Source organism: Anastrepha ludens, chromosome 2, assembly GCF_028408465.1.
Source record: "Anastrepha ludens isolate Willacy chromosome 2, idAnaLude1.1, whole genome shotgun sequence".
In the NCBI taxonomy this organism is placed as follows: domain Eukaryota; kingdom Metazoa; phylum Arthropoda; class Insecta; order Diptera; family Tephritidae; genus Anastrepha; species Anastrepha ludens.
This window is the reverse complement of record NC_071498.1, coordinates 169504565-169517190: the sequence shown is the minus strand read 5'-3', so window position 1 is coordinate 169517190 and position 12626 is coordinate 169504565. Positions and strand designations below refer to the sequence as shown.

The following is a 12626-nucleotide window of genomic DNA, read 5'->3' as shown; positions in this document are numbered from 1 at the left end:
TGAAAAATTATTCATTTGAATAATGCCCAACTTCGATACATACATAAATATGTGTGTATGTAAGTCGTCTCGTCATTATAAATGCAAATCTCCGCAAACAAATCGCAAAATGCCTTACTGCCATTTTTGCAAAAAGATTTATCATTGCAACTTTGGAATTTGTCAGCAAGTAAAAGTAATGCCAGTACAGGCTTTTAGGAGACATTAAATATTAAAGCGCTTCGGAATTATGAAATGAGTGGAGAGCAAAAGGCAACGCAGCGCTTGAGAGCAGGAGGCAGAAGCGTCGGCACATAAATGGCATTGGAACTGCTAGTGAAGGGAAATAATGCACGAGAGCTGGAGAGCAAAGCTGCTTTAGGTGGGTAAAAAGTTTAAAGGAATTATGAAAGCAGACGACAAAAGGTGGAAGGGTAATGCGCACATATACATACACATATACGTATATTATATATGATAGTTACATGCAGTATGCTTTTTAGGATCATTTTAAATAGCAAAAAATGCATTCAACAGTTCCGTCAGGTTTGGCTAGACGATTTGCCCTTCAAAAGACCTGCCTCTGAGACACACTGCGGTGGGCAGATTAGATTTATTTTGTGCTAAAATTAAGGTATGTCTCTCTAAATTTAGGTAAGTAAGTTAGCGATACTGGGCCCACACTGCCCAGCTATGAATCGCGTTTTAGAATTTATGGTCAATAGTTCAGCGTTTCTTTACGAGTATTATGCACGTGAGAAGCCGTATGCCCTTTTTTCTTTGATAACCTCAGTAGGTAAGTTGCATGTTTGGATTGTTTTTGTCGGGACAGACTAGCAAGTACAGCACTCCGACAACTTAAGTCCATTGTACTGCACTCGGATTCCCTTTTTAATTTTCTTTAAATCCACCTGACCTCCGAAGAAATCTGAGTAGCTATTGTGGTTCCAAGGAGATTCCTGGTCGCTTCTTAACACATCAGTACTAAAGACCTCAAGTCTGATTCGAGCGAAGACCGGGCAGACGCACATAAAGTGGTCCGCCGTCTCATCCTCCTCTCCACGTGCTGGGCAGAGTAACTGCCTGAGATTCCTACCTTTTCCATGTACTTCGCCCACCTGCCAAGCTCGCTGGTGGGTTGAAGTAACTCATTTGCTAACTGTGGCTTTGATGGCTGCAGAAAGAGTGGCAAAACGAGCTTTGGGCCATGTGTCCAGAGAATCATGTTAGCATCAGGATATTACGTCTACCGCCTTAATTCATCCGGGATTTACAGGACTCAACTACCCTTGAAATGGTTGAAAGGCTGTCTAAAGACTTGAACGTAGCTTGTTTCAAGCGAAGATGTATGCTGTTCAAAAAGCGATGAACTTTGTTTTGGAAAACAAATAGAGACGCAGATCTGTATGTCTCTGAGATCTGCCTCTCTATTTGTTTTCCTTAACAAAGTTCATCGCTTTTTGAACAGCATACATTTTCGCTTAAAACACAGATGCGCCCATTCCACGAGCAAAGTGTAGCTTTGTTCTGCTGGATGCCACGTACCGGAACCGGAATCATGCTCAGTCCTGTAGTCATCCGTAAAATGCGAAAACTGTGTTTGCTGGGCCCTAATCCTTGAGTTTATTTCTACTGCATATGCCAAAGACGGCTCCACCCAAACTCTACTTCGGTTAGATGTAATCAGTGCAATGGGATGTGTCATCTGAAAATCTAGCGAAGCTTTAAGACACATAGGGGTTGTCTCACACGGTTTGTGGTAAAATGTTTCTGCCGTAATCAAGCGCCCTCAGCCTTCACGGTCTCTATTTCACGTAATGCGCCTCTACTTAGCACCACCTCTACGTTTTCTCGGAGTTTAACTGAGCAACATCACTCCTTCTTTCTGAACTTCACTGTTTACCCAATTATCGCTCTAATTTTCACGTGAAGGCCAATCAGAAGCCCTTGGTCCCCCACACAGGTCGTTCCGTGTGCCAGACCGGAGTACCTTGGAACCTGATATCAGTCAAGGGTAATTCTTGTAACAGCTGGTGTCATCTGCGGAGATACTCTGGCCTGCGCGCCGCTTGATATTGGACAAGTGACTATGTTGCCTCCTGTTGTAGAGCTATGCACCCGCAATCGCCTCGTTTGGCGCGATAGCTTCCCAACGTCAGGCCACAACAATAACAGCGGTAATCCAACAGGACTAATACAGAGAATCTAAGCGCCTTTCAACCTTATTCCAACGAATTTTAAGCTACTATAATTGCAACGGATTTTCGAGCAAGATTTACGAGATAGCCGATTTTATGAACCGACACGAAATTTTGATAGCTGCAGTCCGAGAAACAAAATTGTACGGTAGTTCCTTCTGATTACCAGATAAAGCTACAATGTGCACCATGAGAATCACATGCGAGTGGTGGATTCCTTACGTTTGTAGCCCACCCTACTGTGCAATATCGTCTTATCGATGCAGACTTCGACCACAGGGACAACACCTTAGAATGTCAAGGAATAGCTGTCCGGTCAAGCGATGTCGAGCTCAAAATATTTAATATTTATATACCTTCTGTCCCCTGCTGCTCGGATGTCACCCTGAGATTGTTGCCATATCTTCAACGTGTACCACGATTTCTGGTAATTGCAGCAGCTCGCCTGATCTAATAATTGCTAGCACTGGTCTGACTTGTAGCATTATTGGCGACCTATGCTATTACCTCTTATATTAATAATGTGCCCACCGTATCGGTTTTAAACCTGCCGATTTTATTTCTGCAAATCCCGCTCCTATATTAACTTGAATAAAGCTAATTGGGTCGGCTTCGCGGAGTTCACTGAGGATATCTTCGCGCTCTTTCCAATGCAACTGATGTGCGCATTGGTGAACGCGCATTCCGCAAAGTGATCATTGCTGCTGCTGCTCGCTTCAATCCCTGCCGGAAGGCTCTGTCTGTTAGGGCAGGGCTTGATGAACTGCTACAGCAACAACAACAACAGCGAAGCAGAACAATCAATTCTGAATGGTTTTGGCGTCTTGCTTGATAAAAATTTTTGGAAAACTGAGGGAAACCAAATGCAAAAGCCGAATTATCGTGACAGCGCAAGCTCTCAAACATCGGCTCAAACAAGTGAATTCGTTTCGAGTATTAAAAACATCGAATTAATATATTGTAAGGCTGATTTGTCTTCGAGTAATTTATTTATATACAATATCCGAAGAGGCGTCTCTTGGACTGTTTGAAAGGAAGATTCTGCGGAAGATTTTTGGACCTTTGCGCGATGGCAACGGCGAGTATCGCAGGCGATGGAACAATGATCTGTATGAGCTTTACGATGACATAGACAAAGCGCAGCGAATACAGATCTAGCCGCTACCTTGGCTGGGTCATGTCGTTCGAATGGTAACAAACGCTCCGGCTCTGAAAGTATTTGATTCGGTACCAGTTGGTGGCAGCAGAGGAAGAAGAAGATGACTTCCCGCCGCTGCGTTGGAAAGATCAAGTAGAGAAGGACTTGGCTTCACTTAGTGTTTCCAGCTGGCTTCGCTTAGGGAAAGAAACAACTGGTGCACTTTGTCAAACTCGGCCAAAATCGCGTTAGCAGTTATCGTGCCAATCAAGAAGAAGAATTTATTCATATCCCCTCAGGAGAAAAATTACATTTTTCGTGGATTGAAGAAACGAATGATGCGTTCAAATCACTGCATTTGTAGTTACCTCAATCGAAGTTGGAAAAGTGCTTTGAAAATTGGTTCAAACGCACGCAAAGGTTTATTGCTATTAAAGGAATTTTTTTTTATTAGTAAAGGTCGTGGGACTACCTAAAAACTTAAAGGACTATAACGCACTGTGGCCATTTGTTGCACCGGAGCTTTTTCGACTACTTTAGGCCCGGTAATAGATGCTCTGGTAAGTCTACCATCACTAGATTTTTTCATCCAAGAAGAGGCTTTGAAGGCCATCTGCAGGGATGAAACACAATTGGAATTGGTACGACCCTTGTCCGGTATTAGACAACAGAGATGGCATGCCGCTTGACTCCATGCCATCCAGAGTCATACTGACAAGAGAGCACTGTATCTCTTGATGATGCCAGAGGCTCAATTGTGATCAAACTCTGAAAATGAGCCCAGCAAACACTGTTTTCGCATTTTCACGGATGGCTTCAAGACCAAGCACTGTTCCGGATCTGGTGTCTATGTGGAATTAAGCGGGACAAAACTACACTTCGCCCATGGAATGCACGCATATGTGTTTCAAGAGATGAGCTTTGTTGTTGAAAACAGGCGGAGAGGCAGATCTTTATGTGTCTGCAGCGACAGCTAAGCTGTGCTCATGACCTTAGACAGCCCTCCAACCTCTTCAAGGGTACTTGAGTCCTGTAAATCCATACTGAACTATGTCGGTAGACATAATATCTTGATGCTAACATAGGTCCGGGACATGGGGGTATCGGTCGTTACCCGCGATACCCCCATGTTCCGGATTTCTGATTCTTTAGCTAGGAATCTAGGAGTTGGCCTCAGAGCCTGTTCTCCACTCCACACAGCCATCAAAGCCACAGTTAGCAAATGGGTCACTTCAACCCAAAAGGGAGCATGTACGATCGACTGTCGTAGATCCTCCTGCCATTAAGCAGAAGGGACTGTAGGCAGCTGGTAGGACTGATAACGGGCCCCTTTCTATGGGCGAAGCACATGGAAAAGGTAGACATCTCAGAAGGTGAACTCTGCCCAGCTTGTGAAGAGGAGGATGAGACGGCGCGTCTGCCCGGCCTTCGCTTGAATCAGACTTGAGGTCTTTGGCACTGATGTGTTAAGAAGCGACCACCTTGGCTCCTTGTCACCACATTATCTGCTCAGAATTGTTCGAAGGTCGGATAGAGAATTAAAAGGGAATCCGAGTGCAGTACAATGGACTTAATTGTGTCTGAGTGCTGTACTTGCTAGTTGCCCCGACAATTAAAAAAAGACTTTCTTGATTATAAATATTTATTTTCACACGTTTGCTTCAAAATTCAAAGAACTCCTCTCTCTGATGATACATTTTTAAATTTTTTTTAGATTTGAAATACAGCATAATTTTCATTTTGAAGTTCAAATTGTAATATATTAATATAAATAAATGATGGATATCAAAACAAAAATGTATATTCTCTTTACATTTAAAAATCATACCAAATTATCACAGTTGATTTCGTTTCTTGCTCTAATACACTTTTAACAATTTTGCTTAATTAAGTGTTTTCATATTTTTTCTCTCCAAATGTTTTCAATCTTCAATTTCATAAACTGTGCTGTTACCGTTAGCTTTTTTCACCTTTATGCTACACACGAAACAGGTGGCCACTTCATTATCCTGATCAACGACATAAATCTCCACTTTAGCGCTAACTTCTGGATAATTGGCAATAGGAAATTTAAAGAGGTAGGTAACATCCTCCGTGGCGTAGAGAGGGCAATAAGCGCCATACATTAGGTTCGAGCAAACATCGCGTACATCATCGGGCAGCTGATATGGCACGGTTATGCCCAAGGTGGTGGCACTTACCAAAGTTGTCAACTTCGTTACAAATTTATCTGCAATGAGGCAATGGAGCATAAAATAATTGAAGGGGGAAACAACTACCATTAAATATAATTCCAATTTTCTTCGAACTATTATTGCCTTACCCACATAGAAGTCGATCTCGAATGTCATCTCAGAACCTTTGTAAACATCGCACGGCTGTGTTTCGCAATTCAGCACACGCACAGCCATGGGGAAGGGTTTATTATCAGAGCCTGATGATGATTAAAAAAAAAACAAAATGTTTCCATAAGAGGCAAAATGTATTTCGACAAGAATTAAATTTCTATAATCCAACTTTCTATAATCTTTTCGGCATAGGGACATTGCGTACTGAGAACCTTTTGAGTAGCAACAAAAAATGTCTTACATTGATTAACATCGGTGGCAACGGCGATGACCAGGATGAGCGATAGTACACCGAATTTCCTCCACATGTCGTTTTTTTTGTAATTTTATTTTTATTGACTTCAAGGCGTCTACTGCAATAAATGAAATTTTGTATTCTTAAGTGAACGCGCGCTTAGCTATGCTGCCTTTAATTCGGCGTAAATTCTATTTATACAAGGCGTCGTAGTTTGATTTAATCTTATCAAGCTGCAAATCATTTGAGGAGCAAACTTTTTTTTTCTCTTTTTTGGGTTAATTAGCGATAAGAGAAATGCATTATTTAATACCTAAAATATTTCAAGTATTCGTAATTGGGCGTACTCACTGAGAAAGTAAAATTTCGTTAGCCCAAGATTTTATACCCTCTAAAATTGATTGATGGGATTTAACGTTTGCATACTGCACTGCACTGTAGATAGTCAGATCTGTTGATATAATGGAGAAGATTGATGGGAATTAGGTTGGCGCACTGCCCCAGGCTGTCCAGGAAAGGATCTCCCAGTGGCCGTAATCGTCTAGCTGCCATACCCGGGCATTTATAGAGAACATTTTTTCTCTGAAAGGTCCCCACAGCTTCTGTAATGGGGTTAAATGGCAAACCTAGCTTTTCCGCGTGTGTTCGGATCGTCCAGTGGCTGGTAAATACAGCTACTAGTTTGGAAACTGAATGGCGAGGAATCCAAAAGACTTTCTGAGTACTTCATATATTGTACTGGGGCCAAAGGGTTTTGGAAATAGCACATGAAGAAATGGAGCTCCATCTTTTCTGCGCTTTCTTGAGAAATAATTTGTCCTCTTGATTTGGAAAAAGTTATGAAAACAAAAAAAATACACCTTTCAATTTAAATTTTTGTTTTTTGCTAAATAAAAATATTTGAACTACTTTTTTGCAATTGTTTCTATGTGAAGTCGCTCGTGTAAGTAATGACGATCATTTTGAACCCAGAATTATCAAAATCGGTTCATTTTAGACTAAGTTATGTTATAAGTTATGTAAGTTATTAAAAAAAAATTTTTTTTTATATAATAAAAAAAAAAAAAACGATTTTGAGCCGAAAAACAAAATTGCCGATAACTCTTGAGAAATTGTTTTTTCGGGCGAACAAAAAAATGCGTGTCTCCCTATTTTGATCAGAGGGCAACATATTTGAGTTACATCGAAATCAAAGAACATGACCCGAATAGCCCGGTTGAATTGAAATGGAAAGCATCCATAGTGTTTGGTTCCAACAAGACAGCGCTGTGTTAAACAATGAATTTACTGCGTTGTCGTTTCGGTGAGGAATTTATCTCTCGTCTCGCGACAGTGGATTGGTCACCAAGATCGTGTGATATCACACCTTTGGACTTTTATTTGTGGGGGCATGCAAAGTCTTAATGCTTTATGTATCAGGTCAGTCCATAAGTTCGTGCATATTTTACCCATAATTTCACTTTTGTACGAGTTTTGCATACAAAAAATTATTCGCGAAATATAAAGGAACTATTGTTTTTTTTTTTGATATATTAAGCTTTCAACAAGTGATTTTAATGCTGATAGAAGCACGTGTTGTGTAAAAATAATCGATTGAGGCATTGTAAGCCAAGATTACTAAAGTTATTCACGAGATTTCAGATACCGACCGAGGTCCTCCAGCGAGTCGCGAGTCATTAAAAATTGGCGTTTACGGATGAGCAAATTACGGCGCAGTTGCTGGCAAGTTTTGAAAGGGATTATATTTAAAAAATAAATGTCATGAATGGTTCTATACAAAAATAATAAAGATTGCCCAATTTATCGGAATTTTCGTTGTTTTATTTCAATTTAAAATCTGACACCTCTAAATTGAGCACTCCAAGAAGAATTTATTGAGGTGGTATCGTTAAATCAGCTGACTTATTTTTTTCTTTCGCCGTGTCCATACGGCTGTCAGCCCAGAATGAATCAAGGCAAATTCAGACTTTGTTTTCTACTTTGCCAATACTTTTCTTTGACAATTGTTGTTAGTCTAGTGCCACCACCTTTATTGAATGTGCCTTGGATCACTCTCTATTATGAACGAAATGACAGTTTAATATTTTTAAAATTTATTATATGTTTAAAATATTTTTTTCATAGCCCCTTCTTTCGCTACTACTACTTTTGTTGCCTATTTTTAGTAACTCAAAAATCCATTTAACAAAATTTTCTGCATAATTTCATTAGTTACACACACACACACACACACACACACACAAAATGGCACTAATATGATTTCGAAGAGAACGTGAAATTGTTTGGCTTAACCTTAAGTAGATACGAACATTTTTGTATGTATGCCAGCCTACATATTTTTGTAATCTATTCGCTTGTATGCATTTTTAAAAGAGCATTTCAATACGCCGGGGAACGCAATATTACGTATCATACAATGCGCTAAGCGGATATGTAAAAGCATCTGAATGATAAAATGTATTGGGAATATGCGCCAAGGCGCATTGAAAAGGGAGGCGAACTGAGTATTTTCCAATGAACTTCCGTTTAGCTTCACACGCAGCGAGATTTTGCAGAGTAAGTAAAGTATTAGCCATGACAATGCGTAATATTAGCCCACAATGGCATATATAGAGGTAAATGCACACATACACACACATATAAAAAAATTGTAGGCACACATTTCCATTTACAAGTACATATTTAGTGTAAGCTAACGTATACACACATGGAACAACAATAAAAGATGCATATCAGGAGGCGCTACATCAATCGATGCGTATTTTTGTGATTTTTAATCAAATATTTTCGCTTCATTGATGTCTTCATCAGCCCTCCAGCTCAGCAGTTCAAAGTGAATGCTCAACAGTTTGCAGATCTTTCATTTTCATTCTTAATGGAATTTAACTAATCCGATTCATATGAGTTCGCTCTTTGACATATTAAATAATGTCACAAGAAACTGTAATTCTATGCGCGCGTATGTGTGAGTTAAGTACAAAAACATCATTGTACATACGTGTATGTATGTGTACTTATTTGTGTGTATGTGCACATCGTCCATTTCACAGGTGGCAAATTGTGAAAAATTACATTGAATTTGTTGAGCGAGCTGCCTGAAGTGTGTGTGTATGAAAATCGAAGTGAATTTAAGTTTACGCTGCAATTGCGGTGAATGTGACGAATTACCGCACGTCAGACAAGATACAAAAAAATGTGCTAGAAAAGTGCAGATCCCACAGTAGAGGGAAGCAAGCGGAGTGTTGATAATAAAGGTGGTAAACGATGGCACACGACGAAGCCGCCAGTGAAGTGTGTGCAATGCAAGCTTGCTTACATACGTGAAGCAGCTTGGTTTTTCGGTGGGGTGGGTTTGTCAATTCTCAGACTCAAGCAAAAATACCCTGTGCGAATTGAAAATAGTCTGCACCACAGATAAAAATACATATGGAAGTGTTGATCAAAAAGTTTAAATCGAAATTTTTTATATAAAGGGTCCGCCATATAACTTTACGGAATTAAAAATGCTATAAAAAAGAAACTAATCAATATTTTTCCAAACTGTTGTTTTTATTTTGAAGTACAATCCTTTCGGTTAATGATGGAATACATATGGCTGCCTCGGTTAGCCATGCACCATCCCATACGATCGGTCCAATTTTTCAACACATTTTCGATTGTATTGTTGAGAACGACGGTGAACTGATGTTCCTGGTGATTCACGAACACTCTCGACCACATCAGCAATATTTTCGGGTGTACGCACGGTTTTTGGTCGGTCACGCGTTGGTTTGTCAATAAGCAACCCAGTTTCTCTTACTCTTTTCGCAAAGTAACGCACATACGCTTCATTCGGTGCTTTTCTTCTTCCCATTGCCGTACGTAATTTTCGTATACATTCTGCAACATTACCATGATTTTCAAAGTAATGTCGCAATATTTCCCAGCGTTTTTTGAGCGTATACACAACCATTTTCGTTCAGCGGAAGAATAAAACTAATTTTCTGTCAAATCAGATGCCAGCTAAGTGTTACCATTCTTCAAATAATACCTAGTTCAAATCCGTAACGATAGATGGCGGGCCCGTACTAAGTGCAGTGCTTAGCAATAGCACTCTACTCTTGTAAACAGCTAATAGGTTGGGGTCTTTTCCCATCTATCGTATATTGGGTTTACGCAGCAATTGTAAGACCAATCTTAATATACGGTATACTAGTATGGTGACCGGCTTTAGATAAGTTATATATCAATAAAACCATGGTACATGTACAAAGAATGACCAGACTTTGCATCTGCGGAGCACTGAGGACCACACCCACAGAGGCACTAAATATCATAGGTGGGCACACTGCATTATAAATTTACTGCATTACAAATAGCAGTAAGCAGTAAAATTTTACTGATTACTGAAAAAAATTTGCATTACCAGTACACTTTTACTGATTACTGAAAAAAATTGCAGTAAAAATATTTTTTTACTGATTACTGAAAAAAAATTGCAGTAAAAATATTTTTTTACTGATTACTGAAAAAAATTGCAGTAAAAATATTTTTTTACTGATTACTGAAAAAAATTTGCAGTAAAGATATTTTTTTACTGATTACTGAAAAAATTGCAGTAAAAATATTTTTTTACTGATTACTGAAAAAAATTTGCAGTAAAAATATTTTTTTACTGATTACTGAAAAAAATTTGCAGTAAAAATATTTTTTTACTGATTACTGAAAAAATTGCAGTACAAATATTTTTTTACTGATTACTGAAAAAATTGCAGTAAAATTACTGATAATATAATTTGATTTGCATTATCAGTATAATATTTACTGTTTATGGGAAGTCAAAATGTAATACACTCTCATCACGAGATTCAATCATTTATGTACTCAATAATTCTTTTTTTTTTTTTGGTTTCTCTTATTTTCCTAAATAACAAAATAATAACCCCATAACTGTAACTGTCGTACAATCCAAACAAAAGAATTGGATGAAGATGCACTGAAAAAAATAGGCCAATAAATATTCATTGCACCCTACACATATCTATACAACATAGAAAGAGTAGAGGTTAAAGATATATTATTTTTACATAAATTATCAGCTTCTTTGTCAGAATCGATTAACCTACGTTCTTTCGTTTGTCAAATCAAGTTTACTTCAATATAATAATAAGTACTCTTTAAATTAAGAAGAATGAATAATTTGCAAATATTTTGCAGGGTATCAACAAGTCAGGTTCGCTAGACTATAAAGTCTTTTGTAATATTTTCCATGTGCGCAATCAATGAATAAAACAGAAGCAATCGATTTCCTTCAGGGTGAAAAGACCATGTATTTTGGTTATTTCATACCCACTATAGTGTCCTTAAGTATAAAAATGCGTCGTTTGGAGCCTAAAAGTTTGAAGTATTTAACCGAAAGTAGCAAAAAAATGCATGAAGCTTTGCTTAAAAGATTTGAAAAGTACTTCCTGATTCAGCCTGATGCTTGGGATGCTGTTATTGCCGCTATTTCTGTCCCTGACATTAAGTTGCGATTTGTGAAAGCTCTTTTAGAAACAGCTAAAACGCAAACAGAAGAGGAAGTTAAAAAAATGTTCAACACTTATGTGGTCAAGTATGGAAAAGTAGCCTGTGCCAAAACTCGTATTCTACCTCAACCACCTCAAAAAACATTTTTTGACTTCGGGGATGAAAGTAATGGTAAACTGTTTACACTTGGTTTTCAATTAAATATTTGTTTTATGCATATATTTACTTAAATAGATATTAGCATACAATGTGGTTCCACTGACTCGGAAAATTATCTGCAAGAAACGCTATTATACCTGGCCGAACGAGAAGAAACAACAAGTTGCCTAAATAAATATCAGGCTATTAAAAACGTATTTTTAAAATATAATACCCCATTACCGTCATCTGCACCTGTAGAACGGTTGTTTTCATTCGCTGGAATTGTAAATCAGTCTAGAAGGCAAAAACTCAGCGATGCAAATTTTGAAATGCTTGTGTTAAGAAAGGCTAATAGCTAATAGCAAATAAAATTATATTAACAGTAATTTTACTGCAATTTTTTCAGTAATCAGTAAAAAAATATTTTTACTGCAAATTTTTTACAGTAATCAGTAAAAAAATATTTTTACTGCAATTTTTTCAGTAATCAGTAAAAAAATATTTTTACTGCAAATTTTTTTCAGTAATCAGTAAAAAAATATTTTTACTGCAATTTTTTTCAGTAATCAGTAAAAAAATATTTTTACTGCAATTTTTTTCAGTAATCAGTAAAAGTGTACTGGTAATGCAAATTTTTTTCAGTAATCAGTAAAAGTGTACTGGTAATGCAAATTTTTTTCAGTAATCAGTAAGAGTGTACTGGTAATGCAAATTTTTTTCAGTAATCAGTAAAAGTTTACTGGTAATGAAAATTAAATTGCAATATCAGTAAAATATTATATTTACTGCATTCTTACTGTTACTGCAAAGTGCCCACCTATGGTATACACCGACTAAAGCATTTGATAGAGTTTCTCATACAATTCTATTACGTAAATTAGCCTCGCTTGGTTTTCATTCTGTTTTCTTTCAATCTTTGAAATCTTATTTATCCGATAGACGGTAATAAAGTGCGGTAATGATTGAGGGTGAATGTTCGGAACCTTTCATTGCATCTTCAGGGGTGCCACAAGGCAATATTTTAGGGCCTCTTCTCTTCGTTCTATTTATTATTTGTACCTGTTTTTCAATTGCCAATT

At 37.9% G+C, this 12626-nt stretch overlaps 2 protein-coding genes across 2 annotated transcripts; one reads left to right on the top strand and one right to left on the bottom strand.

The window, feature by feature from the left end:
• Positions 1-5237: 5237 nt before the first annotated feature.
• Positions 5238-5971, bottom strand: LOC128855738 (NPC intracellular cholesterol transporter 2). The gene is made up of 3 exons (XM_054090896.1): positions 5905-5971; positions 5639-5749; positions 5238-5545 (listed from the first exon to the last, which is right to left on the bottom strand). The coding sequence occupies exons 1-3, from the start codon at positions 5969-5971 to the stop codon at positions 5238-5240; spliced, it is 486 nt and encodes a 161-aa protein (XP_053946871.1).
• A 5044-nt stretch (positions 5972-11015) lies between these two features.
• On the top strand, positions 11016-11930 carry LOC128860435 (uncharacterized). The gene is made up of 2 exons (XM_054097967.1): positions 11016-11577; positions 11641-11930. The coding sequence occupies exons 1-2, from the start codon at positions 11160-11162 to the stop codon at positions 11904-11906; spliced, it is 684 nt and encodes a 227-aa protein (XP_053953942.1). The 5' UTR covers positions 11016-11159; the 3' UTR covers positions 11907-11930.
• The last annotated feature ends 696 nt before the right edge of the window (positions 11931-12626 follow it).

Excerpts from the sequence above, each read along its gene's own strand:
- LOC128855738 (XM_054090896.1), bottom strand. The coding sequence starts at position 5,971 with ATGTGGAGGAAATTCGGTGTACTATCGCTCATCCTGGTCATCGCCGTT. Across the intron at positions 5,750-5,904 it reads TGCCACCGATGTTAATCAAT|GCTCTGATAATAAACCCTTC; the intron begins GTAAGACATTTT and ends AATCATCATCAG. Across the intron at positions 5,546-5,638 it reads CGAGATCGACTTCTATGTGG|ATAAATTTGTAACGAAGTTG; the intron begins GTAAGGCAATAA and ends GCCTCATTGCAG.
- LOC128860435 (XM_054097967.1), top strand. The coding sequence starts at position 11,160 with ATGAATAAAACAGAAGCAATCGATTTCCTTCAGGGTGAAAAGACCATG. Across the intron at positions 11,578-11,640 it reads CTTCGGGGATGAAAGTAATG|ATATTAGCATACAATGTGGT; the intron begins GTAAACTGTTTA and ends TTACTTAAATAG.